The sequence below is a fragment of the Odocoileus virginianus genome, chromosome 20 (assembly GCF_023699985.2).
Source record: "Odocoileus virginianus isolate 20LAN1187 ecotype Illinois chromosome 20, Ovbor_1.2, whole genome shotgun sequence".
Classification (NCBI taxonomy): domain Eukaryota; kingdom Metazoa; phylum Chordata; class Mammalia; order Artiodactyla; family Cervidae; genus Odocoileus; species Odocoileus virginianus.
This window is the reverse complement of record NC_069693.1, coordinates 34,740,439-34,763,056: the sequence shown is the minus strand read 5'-3', so window position 1 is coordinate 34,763,056 and position 22,618 is coordinate 34,740,439. Positions and strand designations below refer to the sequence as shown.

The window sequence follows — 22,618 nt, the reverse complement described above, 5'->3', positions numbered from 1 at the left end:
TACGCTGGTACCAAGACAAATATAATCCCAGGCGAACTCATAATGTGCATTATCGGTCTATTCATTTTTTCTTTGGAATTTAAAAGAAATTAAAGTAAGCATTTTCATGGGCCACTAACCTAACAAGTAATTTTTCTCTGTGCCATGAGTTTTATACTAAATCAGTGGTCCAGCCTGGACTAGAACCAGGACTCGGGCAGCCTGACTCTGACCACCACGACAGACGGCCATGCCAGGACCCACATTGGTTTCTATCTGTTTTGATGAAGGCCATACTGACCATGCAAGCAGAAGCAGTGCTGTCCTGGTAAATGTTTAACATCATTGATGAGAGAAATCTCTAATATTCTTGCCTGGAGAATCCCATGGGCAGAGGAGCCTAGCAGGCTACAGTCCACAGGGTCACAAAGAATCAGACATGACTGAAGCAACTTAGCACACACAATGAGAGAAAAAGTCCTTGTCTGCAGCATTTGCCAATTTCTGTGGTATAAATAATCTCATGGACAATTTTAAGCTACCTATGTGACATCACTGAACAGAGTTGGAAAAAGATGCAGAGTAGCTTACCCTTACATAATAATTTCGTTGTACAGATACAATAAGGATAAATAACCTCTGGAGCTTAGATAACAATAAAATGCAATAAGATAATTAGGAAGTGATGAGTTTTGAGTATTTCTTACCTCTGCTTTTGATATAGTCTATTTACTTACATGTTTTTATAATTTAAATTTTACTAATGACTGTGTTCATCAATGGGTTCACAAACATTCCTAAAGCTTTAACCATCAGCTCTTGCAAACTGGCACACAAGCTGGTTCCAGCCCACCACTGGCTGAGGGACACACTGCAGTGGGTCTCCTGGACCCAGACCTGGTTAGTGACAAAAAGACTACATTTCCCAGAAGCCTCCTCTCCCAGGACCTGCCCTCGGCCTGGAAAGCTGTTACCATGGAGACAGGCTAACAGATGGTACAGGCTGTCCTCAAGGGTGAGATGGGAGCAGGGGTGTGGGGTGACTGAACCACACCTGACAGGGGGAGGGCAAGGGCGCTGGTGGTAAGGGGGATTCTTCTGCCTGGGGGCTTTCAACCCCAAACTTTCTGGGGAAGTTTTCAGAGTGTGTGTGTGTGTGTGTGTGTGTGTGTGTGTGTGTGTGCGATAGTGAAGAGGAGGTTGCTGCTGGGGAGAAAGACACAGGGAAGGGCTTGTGGGGTGAGGAGCACTGCTGGGCGTAGAGTTGGGGGAACTATAAGGCAGGACTGCCTTCCCCAAATTGTGCTTTAGCTGAAGGGGCAGGCTGATGCAGGGAATAAGCATTGCAAGTTCTGACTCAGCTCCACCTCTGATGACGTGTTCTGTGACCTTGGCTCAGAGCCCATTTTGGTGGCTGCCGGCTGACACCTTGGCTTCCACCCCTCCTATGTCTTTCCTTACTCACTCCGCCTCCACTAAACCATCCATCCCTTCTAGGATTTTTACATCTCATTAGGCCCTTAAATGCATGGATTTCAGAGTCAGAAATATACAGGTTTGTGTATATTTCTGCTCCTTACTAGCTCTGTGACTTTAGGCCAAGCACTTAACCTCTCTAGGCCTCAATGTTCTCCTCTGAAAAGTGGGTATCATAATAGTATCTGCCTCATAGGGTCTGTAATGGAAAAACTCAGTCTTCCACCTTCTGTGTATCTCCTTGACTACTCAGACAAAACCCTTTGCTTCTGACACTTCTGGTTACCAAATGTGTGGGTTTTCCCCTCACTGAGTAATTCTTTTTTTTAATATTCATTTATTTATTTGGTTGCATCAGTTCTTAGTTGCACCACACACAGATCTTTATTGCATCACGTGGGATATTTCTTTGCAGTGTACGGACTCCCTAGTCATGGCGCGTGGGCTCAGTCGTTTTGAGGAATGGGCTCAGTTGCTCCACTGCATGTGGGATCTTAGTTCCCTTACCAGGGATCAAACCAATGTCCCTCGCATTACAAGGAGGATTCTTAACCACTGGACCACTAGGGAAGTCCCAAGAAATTCTCCATGACACCACTTGGTGGTGTCAATTCAACTCAGTTCTGACACTACCTACTTGGAGATGGCATCAGATCCCACAGGTTAAGGGCTCAGTCCCACGAACTCTTCCCACTCACTTCAGATGCCAATAGCAAGTAAGTAGTCGGTCCCCGGGTTACCCACAACTTCTGTCCAATGCGGCTACCATTTGGGGGTTCCCACGACCCCCTCCTCGGGTTCTATTTATTTGCTAGAGAGGCACAGAGAACTCAGGGAAACACCTCATTACATTTACCAGTTTATTAAAGGACATGGGAGAGGACACACATGGCCAGGAAGATGAAGGGATATGTAATGTGAGGTCTGGGAAGGTCCTGAGTGCAGGAGCTTCTGTCCCCAAAAAGGACATTGCCTTTCCAATCTGGAGGCTCTCTGAATATCCTACTATTGAGAGTCTTAGGGAGGCTTCCTCACATAGGCTTGATCAATTATTGACTCCATTTCTACTCTTCTCTCATCTCTGGAGAATGGAGGAGGGGCTGGAAATTCCAAGCTTCTAGTCATGGCTTGGTCTTTCTGGTGACTGGTCCCCGTCAGGGAGTCATCCAGGGGGTCACCCAGCCTTGCTGAAACAGAAAAACAGAAGATGTGCCTGGTGTTATTATCACTTCGGAAATTATAAGGGGACTGGATCTTTGGTGCACTTTAGTGAGGCTGGGCTCTCTGTCTGCAGACAAGGCCTTCCCTAGGGCACATGAGCATATATGGCATGTCAGGGTGTCCATCCACCACCCCCCGACCCAAAGGTCCTCCATCCTGAGAGATGACGCAAGGGCTTGGCCAGAAGAGTGCAGGCTGTGTCACTGCCACCCGCCCCTTATTCAGGTGCCTTAGTGGCAGCCCCATTCTTGCCCTCTCTGTGTTCCAAGTTTGGTGAGGTTACCCCTTTGTTTTTTCTTCCTTGCTATTATGAATGGGCTTCCCCGGTGGCACCAGAGGTGCTAATGTAGGAGACATAGGAGACGTAGGTTCAATACCTTGGCTGGGAAAACCCCTGGGGTACGTTATGGCACCCTACTCCACTATTCTTGCTTGGAAAACTCCATGGGCAGAGGAGCCTGGTGGGCCGTGGGGCCACAAAGAGTCAGACACGACTGAGTGACTAAACCACAACTGCTTGTCTCCAGCGTCGCCAACCATGGTGCCACCCAGTCTCGTGAGGCACTGGGAACCAGCCCTGTTAGCAACTTAGTGACCGAGCATATAGGTGTCATGTCTAAGAGGTCTAAAAGATAAGTATGAATACGTTTCTTTGAATTTAGACTTACTGGACTTCATAAATATATTTAATAGGAAACTTCATAATACTAATCATACAGCATCAACATCACCTGCCAGAAGGAGAAAGTAACTGGCGGAATAAATATACAAAAAGCAAAGTAAGGTTAATAAGTCTCAGCTACCTGCTCCTGCCCTGACAATAGTCTCAACGTGTGACCTATGTCATCTCTGCTTTAAGGGAAATTTGCAAGTGTCAGAAAGGTGTTACAGGCGTGCTCACACCACATGGAGACTTTCCCTCTGATGGAAAGGATGTTTAAGAGGGTCTTGCCTCCTCACTTTGTGATCTAAACCAACGGTCCCCAACCTTTCTGGCACCAGGGACCAGTTTCATGGAAGACAATTTTTTCACAGACCAGGGGTGGAGGGAGGTGGTTTCAGGATGATTCAAGCACATGACACTTATTGTGCAATTTATTTCTATTATTATGACATCAGCTCCACCTCAGATCATCAGACATTAGATCCCAGAGGCTGGGGACCCCTGAATTCTAAAGCACATCAAAGCACCGCCCAGGGACACAGGTGGTGTTGTTGACTCCATTCTGGCCTGAAATCGGCCATTCTGAGTGCATTTAATCCTCCTGCAGTGACCTCCTCTCTAGACAGTCAGAGACACACTAGAATGGAGGTCCTGAAGGAGAAGGTGGAGGAGGAAGAGGCGGCGGAGCGAGAAGAGGCAGCTGAGCGGGCCGAGAGGGGCGAGAAAACCAAGAGGCCGATGGAGGTGCGGAGGGAGGAGACCACCCTGACGCAGGAGATGCTCAGAGACCTGGAGAGGAAGCTGTCAGAGATCGAGGTCTCTGTCCCGGAGAAGCTCTTGTGAGTGTCAGGGGTGGGGAGGGAGGAGGCTTTGGCCCAGCCACCCTGGCGGGGGTCAGATCAGGGCTGGGCAGAGAGAGAGCAGGTCAGAATGGTGATGCCTGGGCTGGGAGGCAGCATGGGGACGTAGAAGGAGGCGGTTAAGAGTGAGGACCATGCTTTCAGGCTGTCTGGTCCAAGTCTCCACTCTGCCCCTCCCTAGCTGTGTGACCTTGCGCAAGCCACTCAGCCCCTCTGTGCATCATTTCCCTCATCTGTTTAAAGGGACAGCTGATCAACCCAGTGCTCTGTGACAACCTAGAGGGGTGAGATGATGGAGAGGGGCGGGAGGTTCAAGAGGGAGGGGACATATGTATCCTTATGGTTGTTGTACAGTAGAAATCAAAGTAAAGCGATTATCCTCCAAGTAAAAATAGATTAAAAAATAAAAGAGCAGCTGATAAGAAGGACACTTCCCTCCTAAGTAGTTGTGAGGATTAAAGGAGGGTGCAGTAGAGGCGGTGGCAGCTAAGGCCGATGGAGGGCTCCCTGTGTGCCAGGCCCAACCCCACGCAGGCTGATACCACCCTCTTGTGGACACAGGACCTTCACCAAGGACACTATTGACACCTCCAAGCTGCCCCTTTCCTACCAAAGCAACACGCTCAAGGAGGAACACCTGCTGCAGGTGGCAGACAACTTCTCCTGCCAGTACAGCCACCTGTGCCCGGACCGCGTGCCCCTCTTCCTGCACCCACTGAACGAGTGTGAAGTGCCTGTAAGACCGGGTGGTGGAGGGCAGGGCCGTGGCACAGACCTCTCAGGGGGATGGGGGGGGGGGGCAGCATATAAACTCAAATGCCCACAGGCCCCAGCAGGCCCGGTGTGCGGCATCCCTGGGGTCTGTGGTGGCTTGGAGCCCCCGTGCCCCGCCTAAGGGGCAGTCGGACACCCAGTGCGGTCTCCAGCCCCTGAGGCCAGCCCTGTGCAGAAAAAGGCAGAGATATAAGACAAAACAGGCCAGGACCCGAGTGCTGGCCTCCTTCCTTCCCACCCTGGGGCCCAGGGCACATCCCTGAGTCTCTCTGGGCCTCAGTTTCCCCACCTGTAGATGGAATGGCAGGAGATGAGTGCGAAGTTACAATGCCGCAGCCCATCCATAGGCTGACTGGGGCTTGCGGACCATTTGATCTGGCCCACCAGGTGATGTAACCCTTATGTTAGCTGCCAGCACTTGGAACTCAACCATTCCAACCAGATCCCTAGTCCCCTCTTTCCTGGATCTGGTAACCCCAGACCTGCGTTTCTGCTACAGCCATCAGCAGGGGCTGCCCCTTAGGTGGGGCCATGTGTGATCTGGTGCTGGTGGAACCTTCCTCGAATTCACAGGGAGACCCCAGAGGCCTGGCCCCTGGCCCCAGGGCAGCAGAGCAACCCCTCAAAGGCCACAGAAGCACGAGGTTCCCCATGTTGGGTCGCAGTCTAGAGCCAGACAGACCTGACTCTGCCACTGACTGTGAACCTGAACAAGTCAGCTCACCTCTCGAGCCTCGGCTTCCTTGCCTGTCAGCGGGACCCACCTCACAGAGTTGCTGGGGGTCAGGGAGGTGATGTGGGTCTGGCAGCACTGAACGGGGTGGTGGTGATGGCGCGGTAGCGGTCACATCACTAGCACAGGATTATTCTAGAGCTGGGCAAGAAGGGCCTTGAGGGAATCCCTTCCTCCAACTCCCAAGGCCCTGAGTAGGAACCCAAGGCCCAGAGAGGCTTAGGGAGCCACCTCCAACCCCATCCCGAGGTCTCCAGCTTCCTCGGAGCACCATGGTTTCTTCCCAAGTGGCACGCTGCCCCAGGGCCTGTGGTCTCTCCGTTTGCAGAAGTTCGTGAGCACAACCATCCGGCCCACACTGATGCCCTACCCTGAGCTCTACAACTGGGACACCTGCGCCCAGTTCGTCTCCGACTTCCTGTCCATGGTCCCCTTGCCCGACCCCCTCAAACCTGTAAGTACCAATTGGGGCTGCATCCTGAAGCCACGAAGCCAGAGATGGGAAACCAGGCAGGTTGGGAGAAGGAGGCTTGGCCAACCTCGGGCCACAGTCTATGAGTCTGTCTGGGCCGAACCCCTCACCGACCCCCTGGCTGGGAGGGAGGATGGGAACAGGCCCAGAAAGAGACAGCCACTTGCCTGAGGTCATGCAGCATGCTTGATCTCTGGACTCCCACCTCTTTGCCTCCTTTGCCTCCTTCGGCTTTCAGAGTCTTCTTTTCAGGACTTTAGGAGGTGGAAAAGGAGAGAGGGGGACCTGCTACCCACGTTTCAAGGCCACATTTTTGGGGTTCTGACCAGCTTAATCTCTTTAAGAATGGAGGGTGGGAAGGAGGGCGCGAGAAGGGGATACATACACAGTGGAGAAAGAGAAGAGAGAGACAGAGGTAGAAGGTAAGGGTAACTTTGGAATAAAACCATAAAACATCCAATCAAAGATCCTCATACCAGAAGCCTCAACATCCCAGACAGTCTTTCCCATCAGGAAGAAGTCCACAGCCCCACATTACAGGCAATTGTGGATTGCACTTTCTGGACACGGGGGCTGTGGTTTTCACCCCATTCTTAGCAGGCTCCCTAACCCAGCAAAGGGGAGGAGCTTCACCGGGGTCGAGCCTGCACACTGGCCCTGGTGCCCAGCCCTGGGGAGGCTGACGAGGGGCAGGGGGCTGTACTGAGCAGCCTGCTGTGCCCAGCCCTTGTACCTGTACTCCTCAACCACCGTGCTCAAGTACCAGAAGGGGAACTGCTTCGACTTCAGCACGCTGCTCTGCTCCATGCTCATCGGCGCTGGCTACGATGCCTACTGTGTCAACGGCTATGGCTTGCAGGACCTGTGCCACATGGACCTAACTCGGGAGGTGTGCCCACTCACCTTAAAGCCCAAGGAGGTACGGCCGGGCCCCTGCTGCCCTCAGCATCACGCGAGACACGCCATCCTTACGGCAGCCTGTCCCTGTTGCTGAGCTCTACAACTGGGACACCTGTGCCCACTGAAATCAAACCACTGATGAGCTCTCTCCCCTTGGCATCTTCATGCCCACAGCCCATTCCTCCAAACTGGCTGCTCCTCTCCACTTGTTGTCACTCAGTTGCAGCTACTGTGTTCCCCACATTAGTGAATGCCACATGGCGGCTATCTTCAGCCAAATTCTTCCAAATTTATCCTGTGATTGCAATAAAAATCCATCCAGTCATTTTCATATAAGGAAAAAGCAGACAAATGAACAGACATGTAGTTCTTTCTTTTTTTCCCCCATCATGTAAAAAGATCCCTTTCTAACAGCACAAAATTTCAGCAAACCACAGCAGGCAGTGGCTGTGCTTTTATATATGCTGGCTGAGCACACCATAATGACCCGAGGCGGCTGTGAACACTCAAAACACTTCTAAGTGAATTTAATTGTAGGAATCATTAAAGCATCCCTGTGCATTTGGAAAATAGCCACACTACAGGCAGAAAGGACTTCCCAGATGGTTCTAGCAAGAACCCGCCTGCCAATGCAAGAGCTGTAAGAGATGTGGGTTCAATCCCTGGGTTAGAAAGATCCCCTGGAGGAGGGCATGGCAACCCACTCCGTATTCTTGCCTGGAGAATGCCACGGACAGAGGATCCTGGCAGGCTACAGTCCATAGGGTCACAAAGAGTCAGACACAATTGAAGCGACTTAGCATGCATGCACAGGCAGATAATGCTTTTCAAGAACTGGATTGATTCCAGGACTTTGTGATCCAGGGTCAAGGCCCCATGGGTATCTGCAGCTTGGGGCAGGGGGTCCAGGGACCTGAGGCAACCAGCATGATGCACCTGTGTTATATGTGTGTGAGCAACTAGGGCCCCCGGGGCTGTTCTCTGGTGGAGAAGGGGAGGGAGGTACCTGGTGAGAGCCCAGCCTGCTCTCTCAGGCCCAGCTCCCCAGGAAAGATGGAACAAAAAAAGCTCCATCGCTGCTTTTGGCTCCAAAGGCCTATGAACTCACATAGGGGCCTCTTAGCTCAGCCAAAATTTTAATTATGAAATTGATATCAATAGCTAATGGGTGCTGAGAACATTCCGGTCTATAAACCACTTACACGTTTCTTGACTTGGTCGCTCCTCGCAAGAGCACTGCGTGGTAGAAATGACTGCTCTTGTGTTTTACATGTGAGTGTGTTGAGATGACATAGTTTTTGTGACCAAAGTCACACAGCTGGTAAATGGGTCCCTCGGGGTTGAGGCCCAGTCTGTCTGACTATGAATGGTGGAGATTTGCTATTTCTCCCTCATACCAGGTCCCCATTCTGCAGCTTCTGTGGTGTCCTTCCCTGGACATTTTTCTGGCCACCTAGCACACATTTGGGTACACACGCTCATGCACACACACACATAGACGCTTTGTTCTTCCGAGCCCAGGAAACTCTCACTTCAAGTCAACATATGAAGCCTTGCAGTAGCAAAACCTGGAAAATCTGACTCCTGACAATTTGCCCCATTTTTTAAATCAGATCCAGATCACAGCTAGTCTAGGCCGTGGGGGATGAAGAACGGAAGTCACACCTCCTGAGCTCCAGCCTGGATGGGCAACTCATACAGGCATTGTCCTGTCTTCATTCGGCAGATCAAGCCTGGGGAAAATGTTCTCACTGAATTTTGCAGAAGATCCTGCGGTTAGGGAACTGGGAGGACATGCCCACAGTCACGGGTCTGGAGCTGAGGCTCTTTCTGTGTTTGGGGTCAGAAAGCCCACAGCCTCCAGGAGCAACAGTGTGGGTGGCTGCTGATCCTTTTCCTCTTGTCTCGTGACAGACAGTCAAGGAGGAGGAAAAGGCACCCCCTAAGAAGTATGCCATCAAACCGCCCAGGGACCTGACCAGCAGGTTTGAGCAGGAACAGGAGGCGAAGAGGCAGGAGGCGATCAAGGCTGAGGAGGAGAATCGGCGGAAGCAGGAGGAGGCACGCCTCTTGGTGGGTCCACCATCCTCAGCCCTCAAGCCATGAACTCGGCTCCAGAGAAGGGGCTGCTAGGAATGGGGAAACAGATACAGGTCACGAAGGGATGTGTTTATGGACCCCAGGTTCAAATCCCCTCCTTCCCCTTCCAACCAACCCCACCTCCACCAGGCCATACAGGAATCCCAGTGGTGGTCAGCCAGATGCTAACACTACAGAGTTTTGCTGCCTGGGCCAATTCATTGTGTGCTGTGCAGTTCTGGTGTCCCTGTTCCAGACCAGGAGCTCACTGAAGATTTACCTGCATACACTCTACACCCATCGTCCCATCCACCTTCCCACCATCCTCCCATAATCCTCCCACCATCATCTCATCCATCCTCCAATTCACCCTCCCATCTACCCTCCCATACACCCTCCCATCCATCCTCTCACCATCCTCTCATTCATCCTCCCATGCACCCTCCCATTCATCCTCCCACCCACCTTCCCACCACCTTTCCACAATCCTCCCACCATCCTCCCACCACCCTCCCACCCACCTTCCCATCCATCCTCCCACCATCCTCCCACCACCCTCCCATCCACCTTCCCATCCATCCTCCCACCATCCTCCCACCACCCTCCCATCCACCTTCCCATCCATCCTCCCACCATCCTCCCACCATCCTCCCATCCACCTTCCCATCCATCCTCTCACCATCCTCCCATCCACCTTCCCATCCATCCTCCCACCATCCTCCCATCCACCTTCCCATCCATCCTCCCACCATCCTCCCATCCACCTTCCCATCCATCCTCTCACCATCCTCTCATTCATCCTCCCATGCACCCTCCCATTCATCCTCCCACCACCCTCCCATCCACCTTCCCATCCATCCTCCCACCATCCTCTTACCCATCCTCCCATCCCCCCACACTCTCATCATGCCTCTCATCCTCTTTGCCTACCTCCTTTCTTGTCTTTCCTTCCATATAGTATTTATTGAGGGTCTACTGTGGGATGCAGTAGACCCTGGGGATGCAATAATGAACATGGCACAGTGACCCTTTTCCCAGAGGGGTGCAGACAAGGAAGCCATATTGTGGCCCTCTATCTTTCTTTGGATGAAATCTCACCCAGAATCACAACACAGAAAGCCAATAAATCCCAGATACCCTAGAGCTCCAAAAGGTCAAGTTTATAAACCACAGATTGAGCTAGATCCTCCCATTTTACCAATAAGAAAATGGGTTCAGAGGTGAGGTGATGTCCTCAAGGTCACGAAGTCAGCCAGAGATGCAGTGTGGATCAAAATTCGGTTCTTTTGCCAGTTCCTCAGCCCCAGGGAGATGTTTGGACCCCTGATGATCCCCTTCCCATCCATTTGCTTCAAGGTCACCCACCTTTCCTGTGCAGGAGCAGGAGAATGCAAAGACTGATCCCCTGCATGGCCTCCGTGTGCATTCCTGGGTCCTGGTGTTGTCGGGGAAACGCGAGGTGCCTGAGAGCTTTTTCATTGACCCATTCACTGCACACAGCTACAGCACTCAGGACGATCACTTCCTGGGAATTGAGAGCCTTTGGAACCACAAGAACTACTGGGTCAACATGCAGGATTGTTGGAACTGCTGCAAGGTGCTGGGCGGGGCCTGGGCGGGTGTGGCAGGCACAGTGGGGGAAGGTGGGTGTGACCAGTGGGGAGAGCTGGCCACCAGCCAAGAGGGCTTTGGACTTTTCCTGGAGTACCCAGGGCCTACTGCTTTGCCCATACATAATCATTCTAGTATGATTATTGTCACTCTCTTAGTTTCTGTATCCTTATAAAATGTGGATTGTTAGTTCAATTGACTTTTTGAAAACATTGTATTGAAGTGCAATATACATGCAGAAAAATGCATTTATCCTAAACGTTCAGCTCAATGAACTTCCATACATATTTATGTATAAGAACACAGTGCCAGGACTTCCCTGGTGGTCCTGTGGTTGAGAATCCCTTTCCAATGCAAGGGATGCGGGGTCGATTTCTGGTGGGGGAACTAAGATCCCATATGCCTTGGGGCAACGAAGCCCCAGTGCAGCCAAAACAAAAAACAAAACCTCAGTGCCATTTAAAGACGTTAAAAAATATGTGCACACGTTTGGAGGGAGGTGGTAACTGGATACCAGGGGACTTTCTGGGAGTGTGGATAATGTTCTTTCTTGAACCGGTTTTTGCCATACAGTGACACCTCATCTCTTCCTGTAAGGACAATGCCGAATGAGCTCCACATCCAGGCCTATCCCAGGCCAGAGAGTTTCCGAGTCTCTCACCCAGAGACCAACACGGGAAGGGAGTCCCAGCCCCCTCAGGGCCTCCGTCTCCCTGTGGGGATGAGGAGGGCGGGTGAGGACTCTCAGAGGCAGCCTGGAGCCACATTCTGGCCCCTCTGAGACCCAGCCGGGTCTCTTCTCACCCTGGGCTTGGCAGTTCCCCACCCCCTCCCTGCCCCTGTGGAGCAGGAGGGGGGGCCACTGGCTGTGGGACGTGCTCAGCGACCCCCTTCTCCATCAGGAGTTGGTCTTTGACCTGGGAGACCCCGTGAGGTGGGAGTACCTGCTCGTGGGGACCGACAAGCCTTTCCTGTCCCTGACTGAGGAGGAGGACGAGGGGATGAATGATGATGACGACGTGGAAAAACTGGTGAGTCTCCGTGGAGTGGGGGGACTTGACACCCTGTCTTGCTTCAGGCCAGCCTGACACACCTCCCCCCACAGGGATGTGTCTAGGGTCGGTGGGGGGCGTTCAGATAGACCACTTATAGATTCCTTGAAGCAGAAGGGCCTGGACCATGCTCTCATTTTACAGATGGGCTGACTGAGGCCCAGACAGGTCCAGTGACCTGCCCGGGGCCCCCAAATGGTGCAGGGAAAGGCTGGGATTTGCATTCAGGACTCCTGCCCACCCTTCACTCCCTCCCTGTAGATACACACACAGTCCACACCCTGTTCAGGGGTTGCCCTGCCCTTTGGAGTAGGGCAACAAGACCCTCTCCAGAAGCCTGGGGAGCCCCAGAACCCATCTCTCACATCCAGGCCTCTCCTGCATAGTCATCACGATCCTCCACACACACACTTCCACACCTTTCTCGTCCCTCCTATCGGCCCTTCTGAAGGTCATTGGCCTGGTCATCTCTGATCTCCTACTCATGGGCAATCCAGGCAGGTCTGCATGAGGCCCTGTTAGTGGAAGTCAGACGCCCAGATGCCTTCACTACTGGTTCCGACATCTTGGGCAAACTTCCTAACTGTTGGAAACTTCAGTTTCATCGTCTGCATGTAAAATGGGTGAATGGGGTCAGTTACATCACAGCGGTAATAACTGGGGTATTCATTTGCTAAAGTTGCCATAACACAGATTGGGTGGCTTACACAGTAGAAATTTCTTTTCTCACAGCCCTGGAGACTGGAAGTCGAGCTGTCAGCGGGGTTGGATTCCCCTTAGCTTGTAGGGGTGCCCACTCCCAGGTCCTCACACTCTTTCCTCTGTGTGGGTCTGTGTCCTAATCTCTTCCTATAAGGACACCAGTCGAATTGGATTGGGCTCAACCTAATGACCTCAGTTTAACTTAGATACCTCTTTAAAGATCCTGTCTCCAAATATAGTCACATGCTGGGGTTCTGGGTACTAGGACATATGAGTTTTGGGGGGATACAATTCAGCACATAGGTAACACTCATATGGCCCTTTCTCAGTGCTGTGAAAGTGATAGTGTTAGTGGCTCAGTTGTGCCTGACTCTTTGCCACCCCATGGACTGTAGCCCGCCAGGCTTCTCTGTCCATGGGATTTTCCAGGCAAGAATACTGGAGTGGGCTGGGATCATCCCGACCCAGAGATCGAACCTGGGTCTCCTGCATCGCAGGCAGATTCTTTAACATCTAAGCCACCAGGGAAGCCCTTCTAAGTGCCAGTAGGTATTTAACTTGCCAATATCTTGACAGCTACCCGGGGTGATGGGTACTAGTATTGTCATCCATGATTATTATTGCCCCATTTTACTGACAGGAAGGCTTACACACAGAGGGGTGAAATAACTGACCCAAAGTTAAACAGCCAATAAGTGACAGAGCCAGGATTTGGCTTGGGATTTAACAGTCCAGCTCCCAAGTCTGGGTTCTCAAAGGCAGTTCTGTTCAGCCTCCTGGGGCTGCATGAGGACAAGTGAGACCACCGGTGTGATGTGCTTGGACAGACGTGTAGACTCACCTGGAAATGGTGTTGAGTGTTCTCAGTGTCTTTGGAGACCAGAAGGCCTCCTCTCCTGTGCAGTAAATCCTGGACCACTGGCGCCCCCTGCTGGCCTCAAAATGAGAACAGACAGGCCAAGCAGGTATCAGAGATCTGAGCAATTCGGCAAGAGTTGTTTTTTGTTTTTTTGTTTTAATTTTTTATTTTATATTGGAGTATAGCCGATTAACAATGTTGTGATAGTTCCAGGTGGACAGCGAAGGGACTCAGCTATGCATTTACATGTATGCATTCATGGAGAAGTTTCAAACTGAGAAAATCTTGTGCAAGTTTCTGTGGTTACCTAACCTGAAGATCATTTGACCAGTGTAGTTGCTAAGTCGTGTTTGACTCTTTGCGACCCCATTGACTGTAGCCCACCAGGCTCCCCTGTCCATGGGATTCTCCAGGCAAGAATACTGGAATGGGTTGCCATTTCCTCCTCCCGGGCATCATCCTGACCCAGGATTGAACCCACATCGCCTGCATTGGCAGGCAGGTTCTTTATCAGTGAGCCACCAGTGAAGCCCTTAAACCTGAATTTATTTCTGTTTTGCATATGTATTCATTTGTATTCTTTTTAAATTGAACATCAGAGAATTCATACTGAAGAAAGGCCTTATAAGTGAATGCATTCAATGGGAAAAATGTTTTACCATAAATCCTCTTTCTGTGTACATCGGAGAATTCAACTGGAGACAGGCCTTCCACGTGCAATGAATGCAGGAAATCTTTTATTAACAACTCCAATTTCCATAAACATCAGAGAATTCACACAGGAGAAAGGCCTTAAGCCTGTAATATATATGGAAAATCTTGTATAACTCTGGCTGGCATCCCTTATCAAGAGAAAGTTCACAGTGGGGAAGTGCCATATAAGGGCAGTGACTATGGGACATCCTTCAATCAAATGCACCTCCTCAGTTCCTGTAGGAAAATTCACACTGGAGAAAAGTCTTATGAGTGCAGTGAGTGTGGGAAATCTTTTACTGCTAACTCTGGCCTTTGGTATCATCAGAGAATTCACAGTGGAGAAAGGCTTTATGAGTGCAGTGAATGTGGGAAATCTTTTATTGCTAGGATGAGCCTTCTCAATCATCAGAGAGTTCACACTGAAGAAAGGCCTTATAAGTGCAGTGACTGTAGAGAATGTTTTATTGGCAGTTCGAGCCTTCTTTGTCATCAGAGAGTTCACAGTGGGGATAGGCTGTGTGAGTGCAGTGAACATGGGAAATCTTTTCCTGCTAGCTACGGCCTTCGGTATCATCAGAGAGTTCATTTGCCTAGACTAGGCCTTATTTGCCAGATGGGGAAACTAGGCTCAAAGAGAAAGAAAAACAATAAGGGCAATCAGGCAGTGTCCCAAACCCTTATGTGCATTTATCAGTCAATCCTCCAAAGCAGTTAGAAAACAGGGACTTTACCTGAGCTTGTGTTGGATGGAGGGTGGGGTTTGGGCCCACCCGACTCCAGAAGCCCCTCTTAAAAGGCCTATGTCTGTCTCCTGCCTCTGCGGAAGTGGGAGGGGGTCACACGGGACAGGGCGTGGCTGTCCTCGCCAGGCGCCAGGTGGGTAGAGGGGTGGAGCTGCTGCTCCTCCTCCTCCCATCTCAGGTCACACCAGGTCAGATCTCTAGCACCCCTGGGAGAGCTGACAAGCCACCTTGGGGGGCTTGGCCCTGGAGGGTGAGAGACCTGCCGTAAGTCAGCCCTGATCAGAAGACCCAGTCCTGATCAGAACTACCCACCCCACCCCCACCTCTCCCAACAGGGCAAGGAGGATGAGGATAAGAGCTTCGACATGCCGCCCTCGTGGGTGGAGCCGATTGAGATCTCCCCCGAAGGTACAGCATCTCTGGTCCTTTGGGGACGTCTGTGGTAGTGGGATGCCTGCAGAGGCTGCCTTGGCCCCTCATTTCCAAACCCCAGCCGCATGTTTCCTGTTGCACCCTCTTCATTTCTTCCTTCCCACCATAGGAAACTCTGCAGCCAGGGGCCTGACCCTAGTCTGGCACACAGGCCAGGGCTCAGTTACCAGACCCAGGGTGATGGAGTCTGGCAGGTGCTGGAGGACTGGGGACCAGGACACAGCTGTTCCCCTCCCTCACCCCACTCTGCCAGGAGGAGACTATGCACAGAACCCAGGGCGGGCAGGGGTCTCAGGACCAAAAAGGGGCAGGCAGGGAAAGCAGGGGGTCAGGGCATGCTTTTGCCCCGTGCCAACCTCTGCTGATTGCTGAGATTTCCATCTGGGAGTGCCTAGACCCACGGGGAGGACCTAGGCTGTCCCATCAGGGCGGGAAGGGCTGGAGAGGGGGTCATGGGAGCCCGGGGGTTGGAGGCTGGGGAGTGGGTGGGCAGGAAGGGCTTCTGGGAGGAAGGCTCATCTAAGCTAAGTTTTAAGATCAGAAGAAATCAGCACAGTAAGGGCTGGAGGGGATGGCATTTCTAGCCGAGGTCTGGAAGTAAGAGTGTGGTGTGGTCAGGCTCAAGCTGAGATGTGCTCCAGGGCAGGAGCCGGGTCGGTGACTCATCCCCTCTGCCTCCCTGGAGTGGGCTTGGGGGCTGGAGGAGCTGAGCAAACAGCACAGTGAGCAGAGGCTGGAGAGTGGCTGGTGAGGCTCCCCAGTCTGGGGAGGAAGGACCCCAGCCCACTCTGCGTCCTCAGCATTCGAGACCCGCTGCCCAAACGGGAAGAAGGTGATACAGTACAAGAGGGCGAAGCTGGAGAAGTGGGCCCCGTACCTCAACAACAACGGCCTCGTGTGCCGCCTCACCACCTACGAGGACCTGGAGTGTAAGGGGGCAGCCCTAGCTGCGGGGGGCGGGGAGGGGGCAGGAGAGCTGGGTCCCCGACAGGTGACGTGACCTGGGTCATGTCACCACCCGTATCCGTGTGAGTGCGGGCCCTGCTGGTGGCTGTGTGCTGGGAGTGGTGGGACGGTGGCTGGGGCACCCGGCCTGGCTGCTTCAGGTACCGACTGGGCCCCACAGGTACCAAGACTTTGGAGGTGAAGGAGTGGTACCAGCACAGGGAGGACATGCTGGAGCTGAAGCACATAAACAAGATCACGGGCTTGAATGCCGACTACTTCAAGCCGGGCCACCCCCAGGCGCTGCGCAGTGCGTGGGCCCCCGTCACTAGGCCAGCTAGGAGCCCAGGGTGGGGGCCTCATGTCCTCCTTAGAGCAGCCTGCACTGCAGCTGGTGTGTGGTGGGAGGAACCAGCATCCTTATTGCCAGGGTTCTTGGGTGGCAAGCAACAGAAATAGCCCCTGCCTCCCCAAGCAAAGCAGATGTGTGGGAGGTCAGAGGAGGCACAGAAAATCTAAGGAAATGTGGCAAGTGTTCCTCCAGGAAAGGGAAAGCAGGGCCGCAGTCCATGCTGTGGTTGGGATCAGGTTCCCACTGGGGCCACGTTTACAGGGGTTAGGATGCTGACAAGAAAACCAACAAGCACCCCCACAAGGGCGATGCAGGGGGCAGAAGTATGGCAGTGCGGATGTGGCCGCAAGGCCAGGAGGCTGGGAAGCAGGGAAGGACATATCCTGGGAGAGAATTAACAACCCAATCCAAGAATTCACAGAAGAAAAACATAGGGTCAATATACATCTAAAAACATGACCAATCTCACTTGGTTGAGACAGGAAGAAGGGGAGGGGAGGGAAGGGAAGGGGAAAGAAAGAAAATCAATAAGGGACCAACCTACAGCCCTTCAGTTGGCAAAAATGAAAAAATGTCCCTACCATGGGTAAGCAAGTGACTCCCCGTCATTCCTGGTAGGACAGCAAATTGGCACAACTTTTCTGGGGAGCAGTTGGGCAAAATAATCAATGATAGCTTTCAATTATGTATGTTTTCTGACCAGCAGTTCTGTTGCACAAATAGCAGGCAAGAAGAAAACATACATAAAACACATGTTCATCATGGTATTGATCATAACAACAAAAAAAGCTGGAAGCAGCCTAAACACCGAGCTCTAGGGCATTGGTGCCATCATACATGAGGCTTCTCCCCAAGGCCTGGGGTCGGGTTATGAAGCCAGGGGCTCTGGTGCTCACCTAGGCGTCGCCCGGCCCCCACCTCCCCTGCAGTGCACTCGTACAAGTCTATGCAACCTGAGATGGACCGTGTCATGGAGTTTTATGAAACGGCCCGCTTGGACGGCCTGATCAAGCGGGAGGAGACGCCCAAGACGATGACAGAGTACTACCAAGGACGGCCGGACTTCCTCTCCTACCGCCATGTCAATTTCGGGCCCCGCGTGAAGAAGCTGGCTTTGAACAGCGCAGAGTCAAACCCCCGGCCCATGGTGGTAAGTACTTGCTGGGCATGGGGATGGGGTGCCTGCTTACTCTGGTGGGCCAAGGTTACCCTGAACGGGAGGAGCCCCAACTCCGGGGAACCTTCTTTACTGAGCGACCTTTCCTGTTTTACCAAACACACCATCTCGGGTCTGTCTGATACCAGACATCAGCCACTGGGCCACGGAAGTATTATGTCCTTATGTGTGTATACGCACTCTTGACTAAACACTTAAAAAATATGTAAAATTATAAAAAGTAAAAAAAAATCTCAGAATGCCATCTTCAGCTATTATCACATATTAATATATTGGATTTTGAGAGTCTTTTCAAAGATGTGTGTGTGTGTGTGTATGCGCATGCACACATAATTCTTGTATCATCCTCTTCACATTAAATTGTGCGGCTTTTTCCTCCATATCATCACAAGTTATTTTGCACCTGTATTTAACCTCTGCACACCAAAGAAGCTCTTACTAGCAGTAAGCATTGTCAGGTGATAGAGCAGGCTGCCTGGAGAGGTGGTGAGCTCCCCATCTCTGGAGGTGAGCAAGCAGAGTCTGGCGGAAGGAGCTAGAGAAGAAATGGCGCACCACACAGGGCTGGAGCGGCCGAGCACTGCGAACCCCTGGGGCCTTGAGAGCCACTGTCCAGCTGGGAGGGGCTGTTCTACACGAACCCCTGTCCCCCAAATGATCCCAGACCCCAGCGTCCCTGAGGGTCCTTTGCGCCTGTCCTCAGAGCAGGCACAGAAGTCCCCCTTTTCCACCCCGCCTCCTCCGCATGTTCTGGTCTCCCAGAAAATCACAGAACGATTCTTCCGCAACCCTGCGAAGCCTGCGGACGAGGACGTGGCCGAGCGAGTGTTTCTGATCGCGGAGGAGCGCATTCAGCTGCGCTACCACTGCCGCTCGGACCACATCACGGCCAACAAGCGCGAGTTCCTGCGGCGCATGGAGGTGGACAGCAAGGGCAACAAGATCATCATGACTGCCGACATGTGTATCAGCTTCGAGGTGGGCTCGGGAGTCTGGCGGGAAGGGGCAGGATGGGGTGGAGTGAAGAGAGAGCCCTGGGGCCCTCCATGCTGTCTCGGCAACCTAGGAGAACTGGGGTGGAAGACTCTGGTACCTAGCCTGGAAATTCATCTTCACCCCTGGGAAAAATCAAGACCTCCCATCTGGGAATAATACTCTTTGAGCGCCTCTGAAAATCGTCCCCTTTTCCATCCTGCGACCAAGGCTGTGACAGATCTCAACACCTCCACGGGCTGGCTTTCCTAGTTCCAATTCTGACTTGGCTGGCACATCCCTTAGACCCCCTGTCTCCAGTTTCTCTTCTGTTGCTAGTTGTGTTTTTAGAGATGCAACAGATCCAGAGAAGTGAAGCAACTGGCTGGAGGTCACACAGCTAGAAAATGGCAGGGGAAGATTTGAACCCAAGAGATCTGGCTCCAGAATCTGCCCACAACCCCAGCCCTCGCTGCTGCTTCTCTGAGTCACTGGTGGTTGTTCCAGGTGGAGCCGATGGAGCACACCAAGAAGCTTCTCTACCAGTACGAGGCCATGATGAAGCTGAAGAACGAGGAGAAGTTGTCCAGACATCAGGCCTGGGAGTCGGAGCTGGAGGTCGGGTGTTCCGTGGGAGAGTGGGCAGGTGGCAGGTAGCAGGGGTGGGGGTGTTTTAACCATGTCTGCCCCTACTTCCCAACTCAGGTGCTGGAGATCCTGAAGCTTCGGGAGGAGGAGGAGGAGGCACACACGCTGACCATCTCCATCTACGACACCAAGCGCAACGAGAAGAGCAAGGAGTACCGGGAGGCCATGGTGAGCCCTGCTCCCTGGCTTCCCCGGGCCCCTCACCCCCCACCCCTCCCTCATCTCCAGGGTGCTGAGGTTGATAGAGATTCTGCGGGGAAGCCTTTTAGAGGCAATGAAGTTATTGACACTACAGTGGTCATCTTTGCTGTGAGCTCACCATTTCCCTGGATCACTCTTCAACACGTGCTCAGGATACAGGCCAGGTCCCCCCACACCACCTCCAGGAGCTATGGCCAAGCCAAGACGTACACTTGGGGGCTTCCCTGGAGGTTGTGACCTGGCCACGGGCTTGAGTTCTCTGGCCCCTGCACTCAGGGCCTTCACATTACCCACCCTGGTTGCCGAGCTTGGTTTTTTGAGGCCAGCTTCTAAATCCCCTTCACCAATCAAGTGGAGATGCCTAAAAAGAAAATAGATGAGGTTGGCAAGACAGGACTGGGCACCTGAGGTCTGGTTCTCAGACCCCCAGAGGTGGGGATGTCCGCCCCCACATCTCCAGCTTCACTGGCCCTGGCGGCCAACACAGGACATAAAGAAGGCCCCAGGGTGGAAGGGAAAAAAGGGACTCACCAGCAGTTTTTAACATCATTAACAACCATGCTTTATTACCATTTATCGAGCGAGCATTTGCCGAGTGATAGGTATGTACTGATGCTCAAGTGGAGACGTGTAAACTCACAGACACAGGAGTTGGCTGTGATCTCAGGAGACAGCGAAGAGCCCTCTGAGGCCTCAAGCATAGAGGGTTTGAGGCCTGGTTCTGTGTGGTCACATCTTGATAGAGCTGGCTGGGGGATGTCTGCAGCCCCTGCTGGTCCAGCTGACCCCCTGGCCCCCTCTTACAGGAGCGTGTGTTACACGAGGAGCACCGGCGGCAGGTGGAGGCCCAGCTGGACTACCTGGCCCCGTTCCTGGCACAGCTCCCGCCCGGGGAGAAGCTAACGCGCTGGCAGGCCGTACGCCTCAAGGATGAGTGCCTCAATGACTTCAAGCAGCGGCTCATCGACAAAGCCAACCTCATCCAGGCCCGGTTTGAAAAGGTGCAGCCAGGGCCCTGGCAGGGGTGGGGACCTCGGCATCCTCTACCGGAAAACCGGCCCAGGGCTGTTGGCTCACCATCTCATAGACTTGTGAGGGACTAATGGGCAGAGGGGGAGGAGATCAGTGTTTGGTGTGTCCAAAGGACCAAGTTGTCCTTCCTCATCCTTGTTTATTGGGTGGAAGGGTGGATGGAGGGGTGGATGAGTGAACAGAGGGATGGAAGGGTGGATGGATGGATGGAGCATTATAACAACTCCTATAGTTTTTGACCCATTTCTGTTGGTCAGGTACACATCATGTAGTTCCCCTGCATTATCTTATTTAATCTTCACAAACAGCTCTATGGTGGTGGGGGTGGGGGTGTATGCAATGACCCTCATTTTGCAGATGACAGATTGGAAGCTCTGAAAATATACTTTGACCAGAGTCACGTGGCTCTCAGTCCTGACTCCTGTTCTAACCTCGTGGACATGTTGTTGTTGTTTAGTCGCTAAGTTATGTCTGACTCTTTCTGATCCCATGGACTATAGCCCACCAGGGTCCTCTGTCCATGGGATTTCCCAGGCAAGAATACTAGAGTGGGTTGTCATTTCCTTCTCCAGGGGATCTTCCCCAGTCAGGGATTGAACCCTCGTCTCCTCTATTAGCAGGCTGATTCTTTACCACTGAGCCACCTGGGAAGTCCTCGTGGACATGTATCCCTTAAACAAGGGTTTCTTGCCTCTGCTTCTCTGGCTTCTATGAGGAGTGATGGGGCTGACCTTGTGGGGCTGTCTGATGCCCAGTGCAGGGGGCGGGATCAGCCTGCAGTCTGGGTCAGCTCTTCTGCTCTCCTTCCCCATGCTCACAGGAGACTCAAGAGCTGCAGAAGAAGCAACAGTGGTATCAGGAGAATCAGGTGACCCTGACGCCTGAGGATGAAGACTTATACCTGAGTTACTGCTCTCAGGCCATGTTCCGTATCCGTATCCTCGAGCAGCGGCTCAGTCGGTGAGGAGGCAGGGGTGGGGGGAGCTGAGAGGACCCACAAGGATGTTGGAGCACCAGCTTTTGTATTTTTGGCTGTGCTGGGTCCTCATTGAGGTGCATAGGCTTCTCTGGTTGTGGCACGCAGGTTTAATTGCCCTGCAGCATGTGGGATCTCAGTTCCCCGACCAGAGATCAAACCCATGTCCCCTGCAATGGAAGGATTCTTAACCACTGGACCACCAGGGAAGTCTCCCAGTACCAGCTTTGTAACCCCTCGCTCTGATTTCAGACACAAGGAGCTGGCCCCACTGAAGTACTTGGCTCTGGAGGAAAAACTCTACAAGGACCCACGCCTGGTGGAGTTACTTAAAGTCTTCGTTTGATGCTCTTCACCCCCTACACTTGTGGTCCTTTGAGTCCCTCCTGAGACCTCAGCAAAGCTGCCAGAGAAAGAAACCTCCCCCAAAGCCTGGCCCTCGTGTTCCCTATGCCCAGCTAATGACCATCCACTCAGGCACATTACCTTCCCGCTTTTCCTAATTTGCCTGTAAATAAACACTTGCCATTTGCCACGTGTACCTCATGTTTCACAGACTCCAGCAGCAGCCTTTTTCTCCTTCCCTTCTTTATCTGTGGCCTGGGACCACCTTTGCAGCCTTATCTTATTTAACACAGCAACTCCATCCCCATTTCACACATGGCTAATTAGTGGCTGATAAGAGGTGCTGGAATTCAGTCTCTTGCAGTCTAGCGTCAAGAACCCAAGTTCTGGGGCACACACCTTGGGCTTGCCATTCCCACTTTATGAGCTGGGCCACTCCAGCCATGCTTGGTGGGGGTGCAAGACCCTCATTTTGCAGAAAAGAAACTGGAAGCTCTGAAATGTACCGTATCCAGAGCTACATGGCTGTCTCAACCTTAACCCCGACTCTGACTTCTTAAGCATTATATCCCTTTAAGCAAGATTCCAGTGGCTTTCTCCCAAGACATGTGTGTGACCCCTGCTCCTCTGACTTCTGTGGGTAGCGGCCCTTCCCAAAGCCCACCCCACCCGAGTCCCAAATGAAGTCGGCCTTTATCGGGTTCCAAATCCAAACTG

At 52.5% G+C, this 22,618-nt stretch overlaps 1 protein-coding gene across 2 annotated transcripts; it reads left to right on the top strand.

Moving 5' to 3' along the window:
* The first annotated feature begins 927 nt into the window (after positions 1-927).
* Positions 928-22,087, top strand: DRC7 (dynein regulatory complex subunit 7). Of its 2 annotated transcripts, none has more exons than XM_020903828.2 (18): positions 928-994; positions 3,948-4,179; positions 4,762-4,936; positions 6,036-6,161; positions 6,940-7,098; positions 8,994-9,152; positions 10,537-10,755; positions 11,672-11,800; positions 15,157-15,229; positions 16,054-16,182; positions 16,380-16,508; positions 17,480-17,700; positions 18,490-18,705; positions 19,207-19,317; positions 19,405-19,515; positions 20,355-20,549; positions 21,401-21,540; positions 21,809-22,087. In XM_020903828.2, exons 1-18 carry the CDS (start codon positions 973-975, stop codon positions 21,900-21,902), a joined length of 2,640 nt encoding a protein of 879 aa, XP_020759487.1. In that variant the 5' UTR covers positions 928-972; the 3' UTR covers positions 21,903-22,087. The 2 variants fall into 2 exon arrangements, with proteins under 2 accessions (XP_020759487.1, XP_020759486.1); XM_020903827.2 differs by having other exon boundaries at positions 6,904-7,098.
* Positions 22,088-22,618: the final 531 nt, after the last annotated feature.

What these genes read in the sequence shown, in the direction of transcription:
- DRC7 (XM_020903827.2), top strand. Translation starts at nt 973, where the DNA reads ATGGTACAGGCTGTCCTCAAGG. An exon ending in GATTGAGATCTCCCCCGAAG is followed by an intron (nt 15,230 to 16,053) that starts GTACAGCATCTC and finishes CTGCGTCCTCAG; the next exon opens with CATTCGAGACCCGCTGCCCA. An exon ending in CACCTACGAGGACCTGGAGT is followed by an intron (nt 16,183 to 16,379) that starts GTAAGGGGGCAG and finishes TGGGCCCCACAG; the next exon opens with GTACCAAGACTTTGGAGGTG.